Here is a 22,730-nt window from a genome sequence, read left to right on the forward strand (position 1 = left end):
TGTTAATAATGCTAGCAAGCATTTCTGAAAATTCAAGATGAGATTTCAAAAGACTGAAAAAGATAAATATTACCAATCTTTAAAAGGGGAAAAGGAAAGAATAACAAATTAAAACAAAATAATAAATTATTAGTAGAAGTAGTCAAATTATTTGTAAACACTAGGAAATACTGGATAACTGCTAACTCAATTTTTTTTACAAGTCACAATGTCTGCTTTTATAAAAACAGTTTCGAGTTTCTAAAGACCTTTGAAAGTTGTTCAGTTTTTAGAACCAAGTATTTTTAAGACAAAAGATGTTCATTTCTACTGCATATAAAATCACTCTTGCACTAGTACCGTAGAAGGGCTATGGTGTGTCATGCTTTCCAATGGGATGTCTGGGAAGATGCTGTCAAAATATTTTCCTTCTATTGAACTTGTACAGATGTTTTCACTTGGTGAAACTAAAGAAGCAGTTTAACAAAATTGAACTTAGAACAATGCACTAGAAGTTAGTCAAAATGCCTAACAAGAGATAGGAATTGATTTTGTTTTGCTTGAACAAAGGTTCTGCCAAAAATATACACAGATTTAAGCTGAAATTGCATGCACAGAAGATACCCAGACCTTTTGGGCACCCTATCAAGCTTTCAGTACCACACTTAAATTTGAAAGAACCTGTACAGTATAAAAAAGTTTACAGTTTCATCCCTTCAACTCCTATTTTACCGCTTAATTCCTTATAATTTAATATCTGAATTATAGTTTTCCACTACTTTGGTGGACTTAGAGATGATCTGATGGAGGCTTTTCAGGCTGAAGATCAAACAAAGCTTTACTACTAGAGTTTGTAAAACATAAAGGAAATATTTGACTTATTCAAATGCAATTATCTTTTAGACTGCTATGAATATAGGCTTATAGCCAGTATCCTTTAAAGCTCAGGTTAAGGAGCTCATATTTATTGGTGTGACTGAGATAATTGCATTTGATTTTCCCTGCTGGCCATAAGAACTTCCAGTAGCCATTTTATTATCCAACCTAAATGTAAAAATAACTAGCAAAACGTGACTTGGCAAGTGGCAGTTTAAACACTGCCTGCAGCCCATCATGCCTTAAAAGACATAATACATTTTTGCAATAAAATACTAGAGATGAAATGCTGGCCTTCTTCCTGCAGGGAAGAACTCCAGTATAAAGAAGTCAAGATATTGTAGAGAAAAAAAAAAATATATATACACACACTCAATGTGAAGGCTCTTATGCCAAACAGGAACAGGCATCCAGCTGGCAAATATGATCATCACTAGAGATTAACGTAGCTCCAACCTGCAGTAGTTTTAATATGAGACTATTTGTCAAGCTTCTGCACTAGGTTAACATTTAGCCTTGCTGAACCTGGAGATGGAGCTCCATTGTCAAATGAATAGAATCAAACAAGACTGATCTCACCGTAAGCAACAAATTATAAACTGGAGGAGAGCGGAGAACCCACAGAGGAGGCATCTAGAATGTGGAGTCAGCAAACAGGGGTGCTCCTCACTTCTGCAGCATCATTATATGAACATGAAAAAGAGCTGCAGTCACTTCATATTATGGTTCTTGGTAAAACCTACACCACTGCCTTTCTGCATCCATCCAGATATATTAGAATGAGAGTCTTAAATGGCATGCATTAGAGGCACTAATGCTTTATTTGGTCTGCAGACTTGCAGGACTATTCCACTTTCATCCCACATGTAATGAACACCCTCTTTATGATGCACACAGTGGTGCTAAACTCTCTTGGAATTTAATCCCCAAGATGTCAACCCAGAATGTTGTTACAATTTTTGTCCTTTTGTTTCTCTCCCTTCCCTTTTGTAGTGCTCACTGAGTCCCAAACTCAGCTGCCAAAAATTTCTGCATACTCTTATTTACCATTTGCTATGAAAGAGAAAAAATTAGTTCCACACTACTGCAATAACAATTTTATTACAGCATATGCCATTTTCACCTGCCTATTCCCTGTGCAAGTATATTTCCTATAAATCTTCTATACCTTCCTATTATTCGAAAGGGCTCATGTTCTGCTTGTCTTTTGCTTACTATTTATTCTTGATTGCACAAAAACATCAGTTCTCGAAAACTAGCTCTCTGGTACCCCCAGAAACTCCTGAATCAGTGCAACATTGCCTCCAGGTACAAAGAAAACAGTATACCCTGCACGATTCATGGTAACCAGACAGCCTTTAGCTGACATAAACACAGTTGCAAAAAATTTTTTTACTTAAACAAAAAGCAAGTGATTTGCAGGTTAAATTTAAAGGTCAGACCAGACAAGCTACATAAACAGTATGGTGACATCACTGACAAAACTATCAAAGACAATTAGAAGGAATTATAATACAGGAAATCAAGCGCCAGCAAAATAATAAGTTCCAAAGGAGACTGCTAGCTGAATCCAGACTGGACTGAAAAAGATTAGTACACAAAAAAAAACCACCACCACACACATATACACACAAAACCACACACCACAGAAGAAAAAAAAACCTAACAGCAAAAGGAGAAAGCACTAGGAAAACTGAAAGAAAAATATTACAGGAAGTTAAATGTTTACTGTGTAAGTAGCATTTTAACTACTAGACAAAGATGTATTATGAACAACTCAGAAAGAACAGGTTGTGTCAAATTAAGTGCATAGACTCCTACTGTTCTACTTGTCATACTAATCTTCCTAACTCCATTAACCACACAGAGATCGTAAACAAGGAAAAAGAGTCTACTCGCTCATCTTGACAATATCTGCATATGTTCTCCATATTCTTCCTACTTAATATATTCACATTTGGAATCCATGTAAGGGTAGCATTCAATTCAAGATTAAGGCACTTAATTAAGGCTCAAATATTGGGTCCAATACCATTTAACATCTTCATCTGGGTGATGTGACAGAGCACTCCCTCAGCAAGTTTGCAAATGATACACGTAAGTGGGAGGAGTGACTGCTACACCAGAGGGTCGTGCTGCCATTTTAAGAGACCTCAACAAACTGGAGAAACGCGTCACCACAAACCTCACAGTTCAACGGGAAATGTCAAGTCCCGCACCCAGAATAACTCCATGCACCAGTACAAGCTGGAGGCCAAGCAGCTGGAAAGCAACTTTGCAAAACAAATCTTACCTGTTCTAGCAGATACCAAGTTGACCACGAGCCAGCAACATGCCCTTGCTGCAAAGAAGGCCAACGGCCTCCTGAGCTGCATTAGGAGTGATGCCAGCAGGTCACGGGAGGGGATCCTTCCCTCCAGCTCATCACTGGAAAGGCCACATCTGGAGTGCTGGGTCAGTTCTGGGCCCCCAAGCGCAAGAGAGATACGGAGCTACTGGAGAGTCCGCCGAAGGGCCACAAGGATAATTAACAGACTGGAGGACCTCACATATGAGGAAAGGCTGAGAGAGTTGGGACTGTTTAGCCTGCAGAAGACAAGGATCAAGATGGATCTCGATGTCTATAAATAGCTGATGGGAAGGTATAAAGAATATGGAACCAGATTCTTCTCAATGGTATCCAATGACAGACAGGACAAGAGGCAGTAGGAACAAATCCAGATATAGTAAATGCCATTTAAACATAAGAAAACACTATAATTGTGTATTCTATCCGAGCCATTAAACTTTTGCCCTTTTTTTTTTAAATCAAGTGGTCTTAACATGAAGGTTTGTGTTTTATGTACATTTCACCATTCTGTACAAGTGTGAAAATGATTGACAGAAAAGGGGATACTAAAAAAAAAAGATTATTTTTCTTCCCTTCCCACAACCTTCAGACCTTGCAAAGATGACCTGAAACCAACCAGTTCTGCAGAGTTAACTCCATTTGCCTTAACAGTATCATTACCATTATCACTCTACCACTGTAATGTAGCAAAGAACTGCATTTCTTTGTGGTGGAGTTTGGTTCTGTGCTTCTGTGCTTTCTAAAAGTATAACATGGTACTTGCCTTTGTATCTTGTATCATATGACTGAAGACTTCTCCCTATTTTACCTTTTGTACAGTTCTAGAAGAAAAGTTACGTCAAACGTAACAAAGTGAAGATTTCAAGGGTGAAAAACGTGGCCTTGACATTAATATACACTCAGCTTCCACCTTTCTGTGCATGCTCTACACCACATGTTTAAAGGTAGAATATTGTTACCATGATCATCCGCATAGCTTGAGCATCAACGGCAAATATTTCAATAAAATGACGCTAAACTCTAAAACTATGTTTTCAGACTCCAGGGGAAAAACAACCAATCAAGCACACATTATCTAATGTCAAAGCAAAAACTCCACAGAGGCATGCAAAGCCTGTCTTTAAAGGGAGCTGTATAGTGACCATACCATGTCAATGACAAGGAAATGCACATGGCAGTCTGGCACTAAGAGATTCCCAGCTGGGTCCTCAGTAAATCTTCCCTGAATTGCCCTTTCCCACTGAAGCAGCAGCAGTAGCAACAACACTCAAGTTGCAGTTAATAAAAAAAAAATCTTCTATTATGAAGAAAGCTGGAATATTAAGGCATGATTAACAGCTAATAAGGTAACATATAACAATGGGACACAATCTCTAGTTAAATCATCTAACTTACGGAGAGCATTTAATGGCAGCATAGTAACATTTTTCAATAAAAGTATAGTTTTGGATTTTGCCAAGCAGCAAAAAGTCCTATCAGGTGTATATTTGTGTGGCATGCTCCTGCATACCACTGTTAGCATTTTCTCAATATGGTAAGATGCATTTTCAGAACTCCTCCTGCTGTTGATGCAAATAATTTTTCCCTTGCAGCTTCCACAACATAAGACTAAAACAAACATGTAAAAAAACTTTCCTCTTTCTGTGACCTTACTCTGCTGCAACCCTGTAAAGCAATAACTTGAACACATCAGTGTGTATTTAACTTGGAAAACAAAAAAAAAGAGAGGATGCTGGTTTTAAAGACATACATTTTATAAGTATGCAAGCTCTTACTGTATCTTTGCTTAGTTCTATGAGGTTGTGAAATTAGTATCTCATCTCCAAAAATACAAGCAAAAAGAGTGATGGAAGAGTGATTAAGATACATGTTTTACAACTTCACGTTTGACATTTGTTGAAGTCAAAATACAACATGTGGGTACACAAAAGGTAGAATAAAGCCAGAAGTACGCAGAATGAGCTTGCTATTTAAGAAACAAAGTAATGCCTAGAAAAAACACAACAGTGTGTTGCAAGAGGTACATTAAGAATGATTGGATTATATCATTTTGCAAAAGAAAGAGGAGTGCAGTCTATAACTGATCCTATTGCAAGGGCAGGAAGGCCTTCCTATCCAGACCGGGGTGCACGGGTTATCAGTTGGTATGCTTCAGAGATAATCAAGAACAACTTCCAAAGATATTAACAGAGACAACAGTTAGAGAGATACTGGGTTCAATACTTAACCGAAAAAGACCAAATGTTAGCAAATCAAACAGACCTATTACAGATGGCACCGGAAAGCATCTTCATGGACATGCCCAGGAAAGAGCTCAACTGAATCAAAACTGAATGAGCAGGTAACATGAACAGAGTGACACTTGGGCAGCGGGTACCTGCACAACAGACTTCCAAACCTTGCTGATGTCATTTACAGGCAACTCTGTTTTGCAGTAATCAGTTTCCTGACAAACAGGTGATTAAAAAATAAACCAAAACCTTTATATGTACTACCACACTTTATTTATAACACCTCACACCTGCCTCCCAGAGCTTGTAATCTAAGAGAGACAAGGGTATCACATGGCATAGGACAACAATCCAGGAAAAGGAAAGTGCAAGAACAATGAAGAAGAACCATAAAGTAAATATTAAGAACTTTTAGGTGCAAGTTCCTCACTGAACGGTAGAAAAGATTGAGTGACATTATGCAAATATAGGAAGGTTATCCTCCCCCTCTACTCTGCACTGGTGAGGCTGCATCTGGAGTACTGCATCCAGTTCTGGGCTTCCCAGCTTAAGAAGGATCAGGAATTACTGGAATGAGTCTAGAAGCAGGCTACAAAGATGATTAGAGGTCTGGAGCATCTTTCTTATGAGGAGAGACAGAGAGCTGGGTCTGTTCAGCCTGGAAAAGAGAAGGCTGAGAGGGGATCTCATCAATGTTTATAAATATCTCAAGGGTGGATGTTAAAAGGATAGGACTAGACTCTTTTCAGTGGTCCCCAACGACAGGATGAGGAGCAACAGGCACAGACTGAAGCACAGGAGGTTCCATCTGAACATGAGGAAAAACTTCTTTACTTTGAGGGTGCCAGAGCACTGGAACAGGCTGCCCAGAAATGTTGTGGAGTCTCCTTCTCTGGAGACATTCAAGACCTGCCTGGACACATTCCTGTGCGATCTGCTCTGGGTAAACCTGCTTTAGCAGGTGGGTTGGACCAGATGATCTAGAGGTCCCTTCCAGCCCCAAACATTCTGTGATTCTGTGAAATATACATATATAGTAAGTTGTAGATACCAGGACTTTTCCCTCCCTCTGTCCACTACACAGGCTCAGTAAGAGGTTCCATATATCCAGTTCCTGGGAAGAAAACATTACAGGGCCTTTGTACCCAACAGACCCACTGAGTGAGGTACCATTAGAAAGGTGGCGCCCAAAAAAGATGGTTAGTGGGCACAGGTTATTCAATCATTTCAAATAAAGCAATACCAACAATCAAAGAGATTACGTATTTCAGCCTCTGAGGAAAACTTCTTTTGTTCACTAGCAGTAAATACATTCCTCAAACATGTCTTTCTGGATTTTCTTGAGGCAGCATACGCTGCATCATCTCCCAGTCTGATATTCACACAATTTCCTTATAGTATATGGTTAATTCTGTACTTCCACAGGGCTAGAAATACTAGAATTGAACATGAGTTGTGATTCACATTCAGGCATAAAAGAAAAATCTTAAAAAGTAACATTAAACTCTGAAGTGCTGAATCATCAGTACTCATGATTTCTAATACTACTGGTTGGCTTGTAAAGTTGTACAAAAATGCTGAAAGATAGCCCTGTAGGAATGAACCCAGATGGCCAAAGACTACTCCTGCAATTGTCAGGTTTTTTTCTTAAAAAGTTATGCTAATATTTTTATGATAGGTTTATCTTTGGATTTCTGCCTGCTTAGAAACTGAGTCACACTCTCAGTCTACAAGACTCCTAATTCTAGGCATCTAAACTCACTTAACTGAGATTAGCTAGCACTTGAAAATTATTTTCTACAGGTCTCCAGTAAATTGTTACTGTAAAATGGCACTGTTTTTCTGTGACATGCCTCTGGACCAGACATTGTTTCCCAGACCATGCACCTGAGGTTATAAACATTTAAATCGTGAGAGATGGGGAGGTTTTAGAATTCAGAGGTCATGAGCTTATAATGGCATTTGCACTACTCAGCATTCAGATGAGGGACTAAATTCCAGAGGGCTTTTTGTCAGTCAGATCAAAAAGTACCTTATGGAATACCATAAGCAACAGAGATGTCTCACAGGTTATGAGACAGTTTCACCTTAATTCATGCACTTTTTCCATGGAAAGAAATGGATAGAAAGTTGCTGTCTGGACTGAACGCTTTCAGGACAAACACACAATGACACTGAAATTTTTAATGGTTGAAACTATATCCCCCAATAATGAATTAATAAAAGCTGGTGTTGAAAAGAAGTATCCAAAACTTCACATCTTGGCAAGCAACAAGCTCAAAAACACTTCAGTCTTTCAAAATCTAAAATCACTTTCATATCACTGGCAAACTGTAGTTGAAGGCAGAAGCAATATAATGCAGATAGTCTCAGCAGTTTCAGAGTTAGGAGAACTTTCCTGAGCAGTATTGTGTTATGTAGCAACATGTTATAAATTATGAGCCATAGTAGAAGAATTATTAAATTTTCCAATTTAGGGATATTATCTCATTAATAGTATTTTTGTTAAGCTTTGGGACTTTGTTGCTATATTAAAAAATGGAAACAGTTAAAGTGGTGTTGTCCTCTGTCAGCAGTAAAGCTCACACTGCCAGAAACTAATGCAGGAATCTATCCCCCAGGATTTTAATTTATACAAGGAAAGAAAACTGAATGAACACCACAATCTGACTCTGAATGCTCGATGTGGTCAATATTTCATTGAAGTCAAACTGCTTAAGTCTATCCTTTGGAACCTGGGAGAAACTCCCAGCTCTGGTCTTGATCCAGCTCAATGCTGGGACAAGACTACAACATGCAGCATCACTTCTCTCTATGCCAAATCTTTGCTTCCTTGAGAAATAAAAGCATGTGAAAGGGAAGAGAGTTGCACTGTACTCCAAGACGTTGGCTGACTTACACAGCCAAGGGATGCAAGACTGTGGGGCTTACACTGGAATACATCAGCCTCACAAGTGAGATGCAATCTGCACGTACCAGCAACAGGAAGACAAACATTTCACCTGGAATTTGTCAGATCACACATTGCAGGCCTCTGACAGCTAGACTACAGGCTGATAAGCAATATGGAGAAAAAAAGATCTTATTGCATTGTATCTTTTCATAATTTTCACTCTACTTCTTTGTTTTAAACCAGTAAATGAAACCGAATTACTCTTTACTACTGCAAGTGGTAAAGCTAGCCAGCAAAGTCTTACCATAAATAAATTGTAACACAGCCTTCCAATGTTTTACAAAATGTGAATATATTTTTAATGACATATTTATTACATAAAATGAGAAAATTAACTTTCTTTAAAATTGAAATGACCTACTACAGTCATTCCCCTTGTCACACAAGTCAGTAAGGTACAAAACCTGATAGTACAGCCAAGTAACCTCACCTCAGAATTGCCAGACCCCTATTTTAAACCCACTGTGTTATACAATCTTTTTACTTTTTGCAGTTCAAAGCAGGTTTTGTGATCTTGACATTTTTCATTTCAGTTTATGGACAGTACAGAAGATAGTTTTTAAGACGCAGGACAGTCTGCTGCTTGTGAATTGGTGCTCACATCACTGTGAAGGCTGCTGCTCTGTACTCAGCTACAGACTCAACCACTGAACACTTTCTCAATATAATTTCAGCATATCTAACCTTTCTTCTCCAAAACCCCATAACATTAAATTCTGTTTTAATAGGTGTAAAATGGCTGGATAAAGTGTTCACCATCATCTCACCCTTGGCCTGAGAAATTACAGATTCTAGGCATGGTAGTACTCTCATACTTTGAGCCCCATTTCTGGAAGAACATGAATTAAATATAATTTGGGGGATACACCAGAATGCTTGGAAATTCCAGCACCTGAGTAAATTTATCTCTATGGATGTAAGACATACAGAACTCCCCATTTTTGGAACAGTCAGCCTTGAAGTATGCATCACCATGAGAATATCATCTTCTTTCAGAGGAACATTAGCAGTGTTACACTGAGTTATCCATGCACCGAGGTACGGACGCAGGGTTATGACCTACAAATATGCATAATGATGGAAGTGAAGACTTTTCCGTAAGATAGTGCAATACATCACTTTTTCAGGTCGGAAAAAGAAAAATTATCTACATCCAGTAACTATCTGCTTGTATGGATGAATATATAGTAAGTGAGGTATATCACTTAGATAAGCATTATGCTTTGTAAAGGGGAAAAAAAGTAACCAATTTAATCTCCATTTTGACATCTACTGCGCTCTGCTCTGTCTCTGAGTTACCCCCGCCAAACAATCCTCCTCTCTCCTAAAGATACACTTTCCAGTCACCTGCCTTTTTCCTCACCATTAACTCTAATTTTCTGACATCCTTCTGCAGTAAAGCTGCCAACTTTACTCCCAGCTCGGCTCTCCATGGAAAAAAAATAAAACACCTCCTCCTCTCCACAGAGCTTCTGAGGATAGGAGAAGAGTATAAAACCAAATGAAAGTGGCCAAGGGTGGGAAATTCACTAATTATATTAGCTGCCTGGAGGAAGACATCAGTTCCCAGGGGAAGGCAATGCCAAGGAAGAAGCTGGAAGAGCAGCAAGAAAATGGCAGAATCTGAACAATCCTTCTCATCTCTTATTTATATCAGTGATGGTCTTATTAAAGTCCCAGTTCACAGCACATAACACTAGTACTTGCCAATTCAAAGTCTGAATGCTCTATTAAGTAAATAACGAAGGAAACTATCTAAAACTTCAATGTATTCAATGTTACAATACTACCCTTTAAAATAAAAAGCATAAATAAACTATTAACTGCATAACCATACTATTTCAAAAGGACGGTAAATGTTACCCCAAGGAAGATCTAATTTGCTGTTTATTATAAAATTGGGAGTATCTCTGCAAAATAGATTATTGTGTTTAATTACTGCATAATTTAATACATATATATGTATGGCAGACACCCATAGTGTATCTCTGAACACATGAAATACAATGGTATCAAACTTATGTAATTGTTCACAGAAGCTTTTCAGAAAGACTTGAACCTCAATTCTATTTTTTAAATAACCAACAGCATTTTCAAATGCCTATTAGCAGCTGCTTTTATCTATCCATTTTAATTGAATAAAACTTTATTAAAAGCTTCCAGAAGTCTTTATTAAAGGTTCAATATGTCTAGCTTTCATCACTTTTAGAGCTAAAGTAACTGAACATTTTATACCTATTAAAACAGAATTTAATGTTTCACTTTAATTTTCTTCTCTATATCCTTTTCAGTACTGCTACACTCTTCTCCACTTCCTTTACAATATTCCACTATTTTTCTCTCCTTTTTCCACCTTTCCTGCATTTTCTGCTCCCTTTTCCTCATTCTTCCCTCCATCCTACTTTTCCACTATTTATAAAAAAACCTTTAAAGGTTGTGAGAAGGGACAGAGGTGAACTCTCAGGAACTGGAAAACAGCAGCAGAAAGTTGGGATTAGCTTTCGTTATTTTCTATCCATCCCTATGTTTGGATGGATGCAGAACCACATCAAGCTCATGCTTTGTGCCTAATCCAAGCTGGGCCATTTCTGCTTTCCGGGTAAGACATCTCTTTCTACTTCCAACACAAGAAGCACTTGAAAATTGATGGTACAAACATTCCTTATTAAAAAAAAAAAAAGGCATTATCTCAAAATCTTTGTAGCACTGGAAAACACTTGGTCTTCTCCCATGCACCTGACATATCATTTCGGATTATTGATACATTTTGGGGCAGCAAGAGTATTTTCATGCTGGAAGAGACGCTTTGTGCATTCTAACAAGCCAGTACTGTCTGAACATCTCTTTGCCATTCCCAGCTCAACATAAGCTATTGTATATCCAGATTACCTCTCAGTTTAGTCTTCCAGAAAGAGTAACCAAATACGTACGAAGAACACCTGTTTTCCCACATTCCCTGTTGACCTATAGATTGCTCTGCTTTTCCACTGATCACTAAAACATTTCTTACACAATTTTGCACAACCTGACCTGTTGGTGTCTACACGAAACCATTTGCAGCAAGCAAAGAACAAACCAACCACTCCAGGAACAGCAGTAACACAGCATCTGGAGAAGCCCTAACAAAAAAAATAGAATTAGAATCAATTATAGGTCATTCTTCATTAGTGTATTTATAGAGACAGAACGACCTTCTCGTTAAATAGGAGCATGTAGGATCAGGAGAAAGAGTCCACATGATATAAGAATTGAGCATGGCAGATTACCCACCAATGGCTTTTGAGCAAAACAACAAATGGATATAAAATTCATGTCTTTACCTTGATCTATGAGTATGAGGAGGAAGTTATTTCAAACTTTAAAATGGGCTGAAGTAAAGCCCACAAGTTTGCATACAAATATTAGTAAAATAATTGCAAACATGTACCTGTGGGAAAGCTAAATCTATTGATTGCTTTACAGTCCTATGGATACACAAGTATACTGAGCATCATTTACCAAAAGTAACTCTCCATTTTTCTACAGAACAGCTATTTGAAGACAGGGAGGGAGAAAGGTCTCTTGGAACCCTTTTTCACTTTATCATTTCTTAATTTACCCTTCAAATGTCAACAGAAAAGCCAGTAAGTCACTGAAGAGCTTGGTGCTGCTCATTTCAGCAGAACTGGGGAAAAATCAGTTTAAGTTGCAAATTGGAAAGTCAGGGAGCCAGCTTCATAGATGCAGCAAATCATCATAGTCCCAAGCATTTTGGAAAAATGAAGTTTCACTCTTTCCTCCGCTAGAGCTTTGACTCCAGAGGATACATGTCACAACCCCCAGACAACAACAAGTTCTTACTGCAATCTCAAAAAAGACGACAAAGTGCAAGAAACAAATTTACTTAGAAATAGTCAGGAAAATCAGCAACATAAGCCTACATTATGAGAGCTACAGAGTATAAATACTTACACCATGAGGTAAGAGGGTAACTATAAATTTTTCAACACCAAAAAGCCACGTTTCCAAACAGACACACAGAGTCCCTCATTTCGTGGCAAGTTCTTTAACTTCAAGGATTTGAGGAGAGCTTTGAAACTATCCATTTGAATCATAGAGAGCCTTACACTAGGGGAATATGCCAAGAGGGGATTACTGGATTACTCCAGTGCTCACACTTACCAGGAAAACTATATTTCCTCTAATTCACAGTGCTGCTCTTTGAAAGTTACCTCATTATGGGCCAGGGGCTCTGATCTCTACTTTTGTTTTTACTGAAGACATACCTACCTTCCCTAGTCAGCAAATCTGAACTGCTTCTACTATAAAAGAAGTAGAATTATTTTCCTTCTGAATCCAAAGCAGAGCTAAAAGGAGGAATGCAGATTTTAATAAATATTTTACAGACTAACACGAAATATTACTTTTTCCAATAGCTACATCAATTCCCAGAATTCAAAGTATTTTATAAATCAAAAGCTTTTGAGGTTTACATCTTTCAGTGCAACCTTTCCAACAAGAAATAGATGCTACAGTATCTGATGAACACTTCAGAAAGTGCAGAGAAATTCAAAGGCAGCAGTGACCTGACCTGTGTCTTTTAGGCTTTGGATCATGCTAACCCAAGAACAACAAACGGGAATGCCCATTGCCAGCAGAGCATTTGAAGTTTTAAAGATGCCTTTGGTTATATCACATGCAGCCATATATGACCAGCAAAACTTTGTATCATCTTATTTAAATGTGGATGATCTTCAGTATTACCATATTAGCATTATTATGAGTTTCACTTGATAAATTTTTCAGTATTCAAAATTAAAAATTCCATTTTAACAGCAAAACTTGTGAAATCGGAAACAGACAAATTATTCCGGGAGTTTTTTTGGGGGAGTTGGAGGTTTTTAATCTGCTAGAAGTCCTAGATAATTTTTCTTCATAGTTTTTATTAGTTCCAGTCCTTTTTAGGATAAGGAAATAGATGTACTCATTTCCAGCAGGATTCTAATTAAACTATGACAGGATTTACAGAGGACTGTAATAACCAGGATTATTTTTGCCTGCAAATTTTAAAAGAATAATTTTGTATTAAAAGTAATAAGAACAATACACATTTCTTATAAAGCTCTTTTCAGATAGAGATCTTGAAGATTAGAATGAAATTCAGCATTAGTCTGCATCTTACAGATGAAGGTTTTTAGAAGGTAGTCATTAAAGGTATACAGTACAAGGAAGAAACAAATCAAAACTCTATGTACTATGCATCTCAGACCTTTACCTAAGTGTCATGGTTTTTAATTTCTCTCGTCAGACTGCATAGTTCTTATTTGTTTATAATGCCAAAGACTACACTGTATCATCATTAAAGTTCCCTTCTTTACACACTTCATTTAAAAAACTATCTGGTTCCTCACTTACTCTGATAAGATGTGCTGGTATTCCAAACCCTCTGCTACAACACCCACCCTAGGACTGAAAAATGCAAGGTAGACAAGAGATGAACATACATCTTTGCATTGCTTATGCACGATCTGCCTGCAATCCAGCGTATTTTTTCTATCATGCATGCTTTATTAACACCTCAAATTCTTGAGGACGAGGCTGTTATTATTTATTTATTCTCAAAAGTGCTTAAAAGAAAAATGTATATTCTGAGGTCAGCCATGAGGGCACTGAATTTTCCCTCAAAATCAGCAATTTGTTGGAGAAAAGAGATTTAAATTGGAACAGTTAAAAACTGCTTACATTTGGAAAGGCAATCTTACCCTGAACTGAAGTATTAATACATATACCGGATAACCACAGTGACCCTGCAGGTCAAGAAAACACTGTTTCATCGAAGCAGTACGTTTAGCCTATGGTACAGCTGCAAGGTACAGAAAGGCATGATGTATTCCTATTTTAAGAAAGCTTGGAAAGAAACTACCAAAAACCAGCTACATTTGTGCATTCTAAAATAAGACCCAACACATCTCATACTTCAAGCTCCAAACCTGTGTCCTCAGATGTCATGGAGGAACCATTCTACTCTTACGGCATTGCCTGGTGGGCTAGGTAGACGTTCAGCTTTTCTTAGGAGTCTTATGCACTGGTCACTACTGATCATATCACGTTTTATAGGCTATTAAATAACCCAATGTGCTATAGCAAATCTGGTTGTCAGTATATATTGTCTGCCTACTGCTTAAAGGAGAAAAGGATGCATCCAACACACAAGAATCTGACATATCTGTTGGGCCAGATGAGTCCTGTCCCAGAAGGTGCGTGGATTTGAAGCTCTGTTTTGGCATGTGGAGCCCAATCATGCCACCTCCTGGTTAGCAATGGCCACTCTATAGTACACATTACACAGGTTTTATGTACTTGGGAACTCAGCAGCTGACTGGGGTCTTCTACTCAGCTATCCAGCTATTCTGCCTTTGCTAGGTACTGACTGCAAATATTATCAACTTTCCAAATCCTTGAGTTTAAAAATATCTGATTTGAGGCATAAAGGAAGACACGGATGATACAGCAAGTGTTCCCTGAATGAATACACTGACGAGACTTAAGTATGAAAGAAATTTACTAGAAGAATTCCCAGGATAAATAAAATATGCTTCTCCTTCCAAGGAAAGCATTTATGTTGCCAAAAACCAGTGCACTCTGTGCTGATGAGGCTATGGCTATCCAGATCAGCCTCAGCAAATGCCTTTGCCCTTCCCTTCAACAGTTGGTACTAAATTCTGCTGTTGGCACTGAATTGCACCTTACGCAGCTCCGCCAATTCAAATGGCACCATTTAAAGAGTAAAGCACTATTTTTTTTTCTTTTTTACACAAGGGTATCAGAATCTAACCTTCAGTTATTGCATTTATATTGTTCGCTCTTTGCAAGAGAATTTACTACGTTTCAAAGTACATGTTTTCTAAGATCACAGATCAAATGGTTCTAAGCTGCTTCAGATGTCTGAAACAGAGAGAGATTTTTTTTTAATTACATCTATTTTTTTTTTTCCTCTTAAGGAAGCTTAACGTTTATGACAAACAACTCAGGGTCAATACAAACACTTACAAAGGTTGCTTTGTTATACTCATTCTAACATTTTATAGTATTTTGTTTTCCCTAAATCCAGTTATCACCTGGGATTCATCTGCACTACATTCTGCAAGGCAAATGCACTTCCTAAGTAAATGAACACATACCATGTTGTCGCACCATGATTAAAAAAATGACCTTTTTAAAAAAAAGACATTAAAAAAAGCAAAACTCATCACTTAGTTCTAAAAACTGCAGTATATTCTACTGATTTTCACGATTATGAAGATATTAGCTGCATCAGTCAATATATTATATTTGTATAAGGACTGCCTGATAGCCCAATAATGGCAATAGAAAGTTTCCAATTAACTTTAGTGAGTTTTGAACCAAGTCTGTAATGCCCAGCTCATCGCTGCTTTACAGAAACCCGAAGTACCTTGTATTCATCTAGAGTTTGCACTGATACTACTCCTTTTTCATTGAAAAAGATCCAAATGATAGAGGTATAGAACTAGATATCTTGGTTTCATTAGAAACTAAAGTACATGGTCTAAACATTAGTGTGTTCCCTGAGTAAATCTTCCAGTTATTTACACTGCATTTCTTGGGACAGCAAAGTAAACAATGATTAATACCCACTATTTTGTGAACAGAGATTTTGTCTCACCTGATGTAAACATCAGGAAAAAAAGAAACAATAAGCAGAAAAATGACAGCTCACAGATTAATATTAATGTATGAATTTACATTACCATTTTACATTAATCTTATTTTAACTCAAAGCATTGTGTAGACAGAGCAAACTAATACATTTGCAAATACACTTTCACAAGTGGTTTTCAATTGAAAATTTGACAAAAATTAAAAAGTTTCAGAGGCCTGACTTTAGCAGGTCACAGGCTTGACAAACAGCCTTCCACATCTTGAGATGTGTAATGTATGATGATTGTCATATACTATATTGCCAATATAAATAATTTTCATATAGCAACCTTATTAATGCCCCAGGTTTTTAATAGAAACATACACATATGAACTAAATCTGCCTTCCTATATGAAAAGCAAGTGACTCTCCAGGAGTCCAAAGAAACCCAAAACCCACAAAAGTGAATATATTAGCTGAAATCCTGAACGTAAGACAAAACCACCTTACATTACATCAACAGTTTTCAGACTAGTTAGAACAATTACCGCAGGCTTGTATGAAAAGACTGTACTAATGCTCATTGAGTGTTAAGGCTAAGTAATAATATACCTTTTGAATAATCATGCCCCGTCCTACAAGGAGCTTTATGATGCTGAGCTATACGAGTCTGACACAACCGGAGGTTTAACACTCATGCAATGCCACGTGGAATAATCTAGAGACTTAGCTCAAGATTAAACTTACGGGCCTGATTCTCATTGTCTTCAGAATGCCAACTGAAAGTCTGAGGTCAATTGTACTTTCATTACATAAAGAGAAATTAGCTACCTCATTACCCAAGTAATGCTGGGCATTTCCATGGGGAGAGACGTTCTTCCTTTGGTCAGCTCTTTCCAGTAAGTCTTTTTCCTTTATGTATTACAAAACACATAGCTGACTTTAATAATATACCACACAAGATATTTCAAAGCCACACACATATAAATATACACACATACATGTATAAATACACAAATATAAAATTTAGTTGTCCCAAAAAGTATAGACAATTAACTGATACTTTAGATTATTAAAATAAGACTGATATAAAACAAGTTTCAAACTACCAATCAGCTCCAGGCAGTTGCAGCTTTCTATGTCATCCACACCTTCACAGCTAAAGTCACATACTTATTTTCACATTCATCATCACAGAGGTCTTACACAAAGCAATAAATATTTACATACATGCAAAAATAACACACATAAGCAGCTCATTAGCTACCATGTTAAGAAGCAGCATTAGAACAGAGAGAGTCTCAGTTCTCACTGGAGCTTTAGGGTGTGCTGTGGCACAAGCACAAGTTACGTAGAAAAGGTAATGCTCACAAACACACTCTCCACATTTTTCAGCTGACCAAGCATTACCTGACCCATATATTGATCAGGGTATCTCCTTACTAGAAGCGGTACCATCTTACCTAAAGAAATAACTACCTGCAACCAGTTTACAATAAAATCATTGAAAACTATCCATGAAACAGTATGATTCTTTCAGCTCTTCTAAACGGTCTGGTACACAAAAATAGTTCAGTTAATACAGAACAGATGGAGATTTGCCTATTCTTTGGAGTTCAGCTATTACAATTAAAAGAGGTCTTTTGTTTTCATTGCTGACTAGATCATGTTATCAGAATAAACACGTTCAAAGAATTTTACAAAAGCTTGAATAAACTAATATACACTACAGTAAATATCACCAACCATTCACGCTTCACAAGTTCTTCTAATAGATGACTTATAAATGGCTCTTCCATTTCTAATAGTGTAATAATCATGCAGGAGATACTTCTACACAAAACAGGTAATGACCCAGGGGAAATAAAGTATCTTCTCATTAAGGCACTAGATTAGTCATTTAAAGACTGGATTCATTTTCAGAATCCACCACAGAGTCTCTCTGTGATTTTTAGAGAAATTATTTATTTAATGCCTTCACATATTGTGTCTAAGAAGTGCTAGTACCTTCTTCCTCACCTTTCTTTGTGTTGTTTGGCAAGTATGCAAATTTTCTGCCACGGGAAGTGTCTCTTTTCTGTGGGTTTCAGCACACATTGCACCGTGGAGTCCCTAACTCACATTATGACTAAAGTAAATAATGTCTATACATCCCTTAGTGGTGAGGGGTAAATAGCTACTGATTCACATATGCATCTGACACAGGTCAACCTCTAGGACACAGACCTACATGTTAAAAACATAAGCAATTTGTTGTTTTTAAAATAAGTACACCAAAACATACACACATGCAAAAAAAGCTTTACAACTAAATCCAGTGTCATAAATTGAAACTGTATTTCTGGAATGCTGAGCACTTGTGTGCCCTTCTGCAGTTTAACACAGCAGTATGTCTCTTCTCAACCTCAGGTTCTAGCAACTGACATGAAAAATCACAGCCCTTTCAAGCCAGAGAAATGCTTCAGCTCTTGACTTTGAAGCAAAAACCTTCAAATCTACACTTACATATAATATGCAAAATCTACTGGCAATTAAAAAAGCTTAGCATACCATAAAAATAACACCTGGCTGCTCTTGTTATGTACATAGCTGATTGTGCATTATATTTTAAAGAAGTCCAGAGTCTGGAAGCATCACTTCATCATGGATGTATCCTAGAAATATAGTATTACAGAGATCCTTGCATTACTGTCCCATGTTCTTCTGGAGATCTGCCCATTCTATACATTTCCTTTCCATTTATACTCAGCAGCAACCAGTGCATTAATTGTTTCCTTAAGTAGCTGTACTCTTGCCTTGATCAAAGTGTTTTAACAGTCATCATATGTTAGACTCTAAAACGAATCTCTAGAAAGCTTGACAGATGGTGTTTTGAAGGATAACGCCAGGTACCTGGTGTGAATCTGATATTAGCATTCCCTACAGACAACTCACCTTCATCTTTTAAAAATCCACTGAAATATACGTAGTCCTAGTAATACTAAGGATCATTTATTCAATCTCACAGTTGCTCAAAATGCAATTGCTGCACGGACTTGATGCCTAGAAATACCTATTTTATTTTCCTTTTTTCAACTTTACTTTGCACGCTTTCGATTTTGCCCTTCATGCATTTTCTTTCTTTCCCATGCATTCTCACACGCTCTCAGTAGATAGCTCCCCCCTCTGGGAAAAGATCGAACTGCAAGGAGCAGAAAATACGTCCCTTCAAGAAATACGGGCTTTGTTTATTGTATATTAGAAAAACAACTGTAAAAAGTAGCATGGCTGCCTCTTCAGCAGGAAGGTAGCTATGACAAATGTGTACTAAATGTGTCAGTACAAATACTGAATTTCCAAGCTATGAAACAGGAGCACTCCAACAAAGCCTAGACCCAGTATCTTCATTCACAATCAATAAAACATACGTTAAAGAAAGACAATACAAAGACTACTGGCAGAGAAAGCCACTTATTGCTAGCATTGTAAGTTTTAATTAGTTATGATTTTCCTTCAGACATAAGAGAACTTTAGAAATTATTCACCACCTCTGAATGTGAGCTCATTTGAATTTGTGACTCTCTCAAGGGCCTAACCATACATTTCTTTGACTTAGTCTCATTTAAGGGCTTGATGGGTTGACTAGATTTATGCACTATTCTTTACTACTTCTTCTGAAATTAGGTTCTAAATTTAACAGGGATTTTAAAAATTAATATTATCTGTCTCAGAAGGAACAGAAGTATAAGGAGAACTTATTGGATTACACTTCTGCAAAAGTTGAAATGCTGTACCACCAGCCCTGCACTCAGTAACTATATTGAGCAGTTATAAAAGGAAAGACTAAATTATAAACTTTTTAAAGAACCGCCAGTTGGACTAGTTCAACTGAAGCAAGGAAAGCAGAGTGAATTACAATGAATAACAAAAATGTTATGAGCAGCATATCCTGAATGACCATACAAACCTAAGAGAAAAATCATGATGTCCGGGACGAAACAGTGTCATGAAATTGATAAGCCACACCAAATCAACGCTTGACATTGCGCAGTCAACTAAAACAGTGCCACATTAACGGCGTAATAGTATTACCATATAAGCCTCACTGCTTCAGCATGGGAAACAAGATACAACGAGTTGAGCGAGAAACCAGCATCTGTCTTTGCGCGAAAAACCCCGGGAACCACGGAAGCCCTTCCCGCAGAGGCTCAGCCGCCGCAGCGGAGCCGATGCACCGCTAACCCACGGCGGCGGCAGGGCTCTCACTGCCCGGAGCGGGGAGCGGAGGCACCGCTGGCTGCCGGCGGCCGCAGCCGCGCTCCCGTCAGACGGGCTCGCTCAGCCCCGGGCTTCCCCAGTCCCGAGCGGCCCGGGCTCCGGGGCACACAGCCCCGCCACCTGCCGCTGCCCGCCGGCGCGCGTCGCTCCGCGGTGCCCGCGTCCCCGCCCGGCCGAGGCTCCGCTCGGCGGAGCGGGCGCCCGCCGCCCGTTCCCAGCGCCAAGGCTGGCGGGGAGCGCGGCCGCACCGCCGCCGCCCGGCCGGGCCCGACGCCCGCCCGCGGACCCGCGTTCCCTCGCGGACGCCCCGCCCGGGCCGCCGAGCGCCGACCCAAGGGGGCGGCCCCCGCCCCGCGGAGCGCCCCGGGCGAGGGCAGCGGCGGAGCCGCGGCGCCCCGCGCGGGCGTTGGGCCGCGGCGGGCGGCAGCGCAGTCTTACCGTCGGCCAGGAGGCGCATGGCGTGAACAAAGGAGGGATCCAGGCTGTCCTTCTCTGCCATCAGCTCGGGCAGGTACTTCTCCTGCTCCATCGCCTCGGGGCCGCGGCGCCTGGGCACGCCGGGGCGGGCTGCGTGGGCGCCGGCTCGCTCCGCGCCTCCGGTCGCCTCCTCGGCGCCCGCCCCCCTGGGCGCCCCGCGGCTGGCAGGTGGCCGCACCGCCCCTCACCGGCCGCCACTCCCGCGGCGGGGCGCTGCCCTCGGCGGCCCCGGCGCCGCCTCCGCCTTCCCCTCGCGCCGCGCGGGGGCGGGGGCTGGGGCGTGCGCGAGCCGCCGCGTGCCGCTGTCCGCCCGCCTCGCGCGGCCTCTCTCCCCCGCCCGCCCCCCCTCCCGCCAGTGAGCGACCCGCTCCCACCGCCGGCCTTAACTAGGGAGGCGGGGCGCGGTGCGGCCCGCCCCCAACCCTCCCATTGGCTGCGGCTCCGCGCTGGGTGGGGCACACGCGGGAGACTCGCCGCGCCATTGGCTGTCGCCAGGCGGGCGGCCCCGGGCGGCGGGCGCGGGCCGGGGCGGGGGGCGCGCGTGAGGGGTAGTATGAATGTGAGTGTGTTTATGTGAGCGTGTGCGCGCGTGTGTGTGTGCACGTGTGCACGTGTACTGCGTGTCTGTGACTCTGTGCGTGCCTGTCTCCGTGCGTTTGTCCCTGTGTGTCAGTGGGAGCGTGAGCACGTGTGATTGTGTGCGTGTCTGTGGTTGCGGGTGTGCAAGTGGCGTGTGTGCGTGCATGTGTGCCTGCGTCAGCGTGTCACCGTGTGTCCGTGTGTGACTGCGTCTGTGCCTGTGGGGCTGTCTGTGGGAGCACGTGTCTGTGAAGGTTCGTGTGTTGTGTCGGTGCGTGAGTTTGGGTGTTGCGTCTGTCTGTGCCCGTCTGTGCACGCGTTCCCTATTGTGCGTCCCTGCGTGCACCCGCCCGTGTCTCTGCGTGGCCCCAGCACCTGTGCATGCGGGGGTGCGCGTGCCAGCGGGTGTGCTGTGGCGGCGCCTGCACCGTGGCCGCCCGTGGCCGTGTCTCTGTGCGTGGCTGTGGCTGCGCGTCCCCGTCGTCACTCCGTGTCGGTGTGTGCCCGCTGTCGCTCCGTGTCGCCGTGGCGTGTGCCCCCCCGCACGCCCCGCCCGCCCTCCGGCCGCTCCCGCGCTCCCGGCCGGCGGGCGCTCTCCAAGGTGCTGCAGCTGCCCGCCCGCCGCCGCCCGCTCCCCTGAGCTCCGCCGTGCTCCCCGTGCTCCTCGTCCCGCCAGCTCTCCGCGGGGTCCGGGGAGCTGCCCCGCTAACGGGGTGCCGCACCGGCGGCGTGCCCGTTCCGGAGCTGCGAGACAGCACCTCCCCCGAGGGTGCGATCGGAGCATCAGCAGCCGAGCACGGCTGCTTCAACAGGGCGCGGAAAACGTCTGCCCGGGGCTGCTGTGCACAGCTGGAGAGAGCACAGGAGCTGCCCGTCGGTCCTGAGGGGAAGGGGCGATATTTGCCGAGGGATTGCCACTCTGCACCTCCAGGAGTAGCCCTCTACAGCTCCCACGGCCCCACATGGCAGATCTAAAGCTATTATGCAATTAAAGTGTCTACAGCTGGAGTAAATAAAATTGATTTTAATTAGAATTTGGCTTTAAGTATAGACTTATCATGGGTTATATTTACCCAGGAATTTCCCCCAACAGGCAATTTAGTAACATGTTTTGATTTTGAAAGTAAAAAAAAATGCTTAACTCATCTTAAGCTGTTAAATTTGTGAGACCTCAAGAGCGAACAGTCTACCACATAAAACTTACGCTCAATCCCTATGTGAGATTTTTAGTATTTAGTATTAAGACTACTAACTTAATATTTGTTCTAATGAAGTAGATAGTTGCTGCAATAACACACTTTTAAATTGCCTACCACTGTTCATGTTTAGAGTTTTTTGTTATGATGTTTATAATTTTATGGGTTTGGTTCTTGGTGTGGCTTTTTATGG

The 22,730-nt window shown here is 40.8% G+C and overlaps 1 protein-coding gene across 2 annotated transcripts in view; it reads right to left on the reverse strand.

The window, feature by feature from the left end:
• The window catches only part of KHDRBS2 (KH RNA binding domain containing, signal transduction associated 2), a 347,124-nt gene extending 326,310 nt beyond the window's left edge, over positions 1-20,814 (reverse strand). For both annotated transcript variants that reach the window (XM_065631960.1, XM_065631961.1), the window contains exon 1: positions 20,724-20,814. In XM_065631960.1, coding sequence (XP_065488032.1) covers positions 20,724-20,814 — 91 coding nt within the window. The remainder of the gene's footprint in view (positions 1-20,723) is intronic.
• Between the last annotated feature and the right edge of the window lie 1,916 nt (positions 20,815-22,730).

The sequence above is a fragment of the Caloenas nicobarica genome, chromosome 3 (assembly GCF_036013445.1).
Source record: "Caloenas nicobarica isolate bCalNic1 chromosome 3, bCalNic1.hap1, whole genome shotgun sequence".
Classification (NCBI taxonomy): Eukaryota; Metazoa; Chordata; class Aves; order Columbiformes; family Columbidae; genus Caloenas; species Caloenas nicobarica.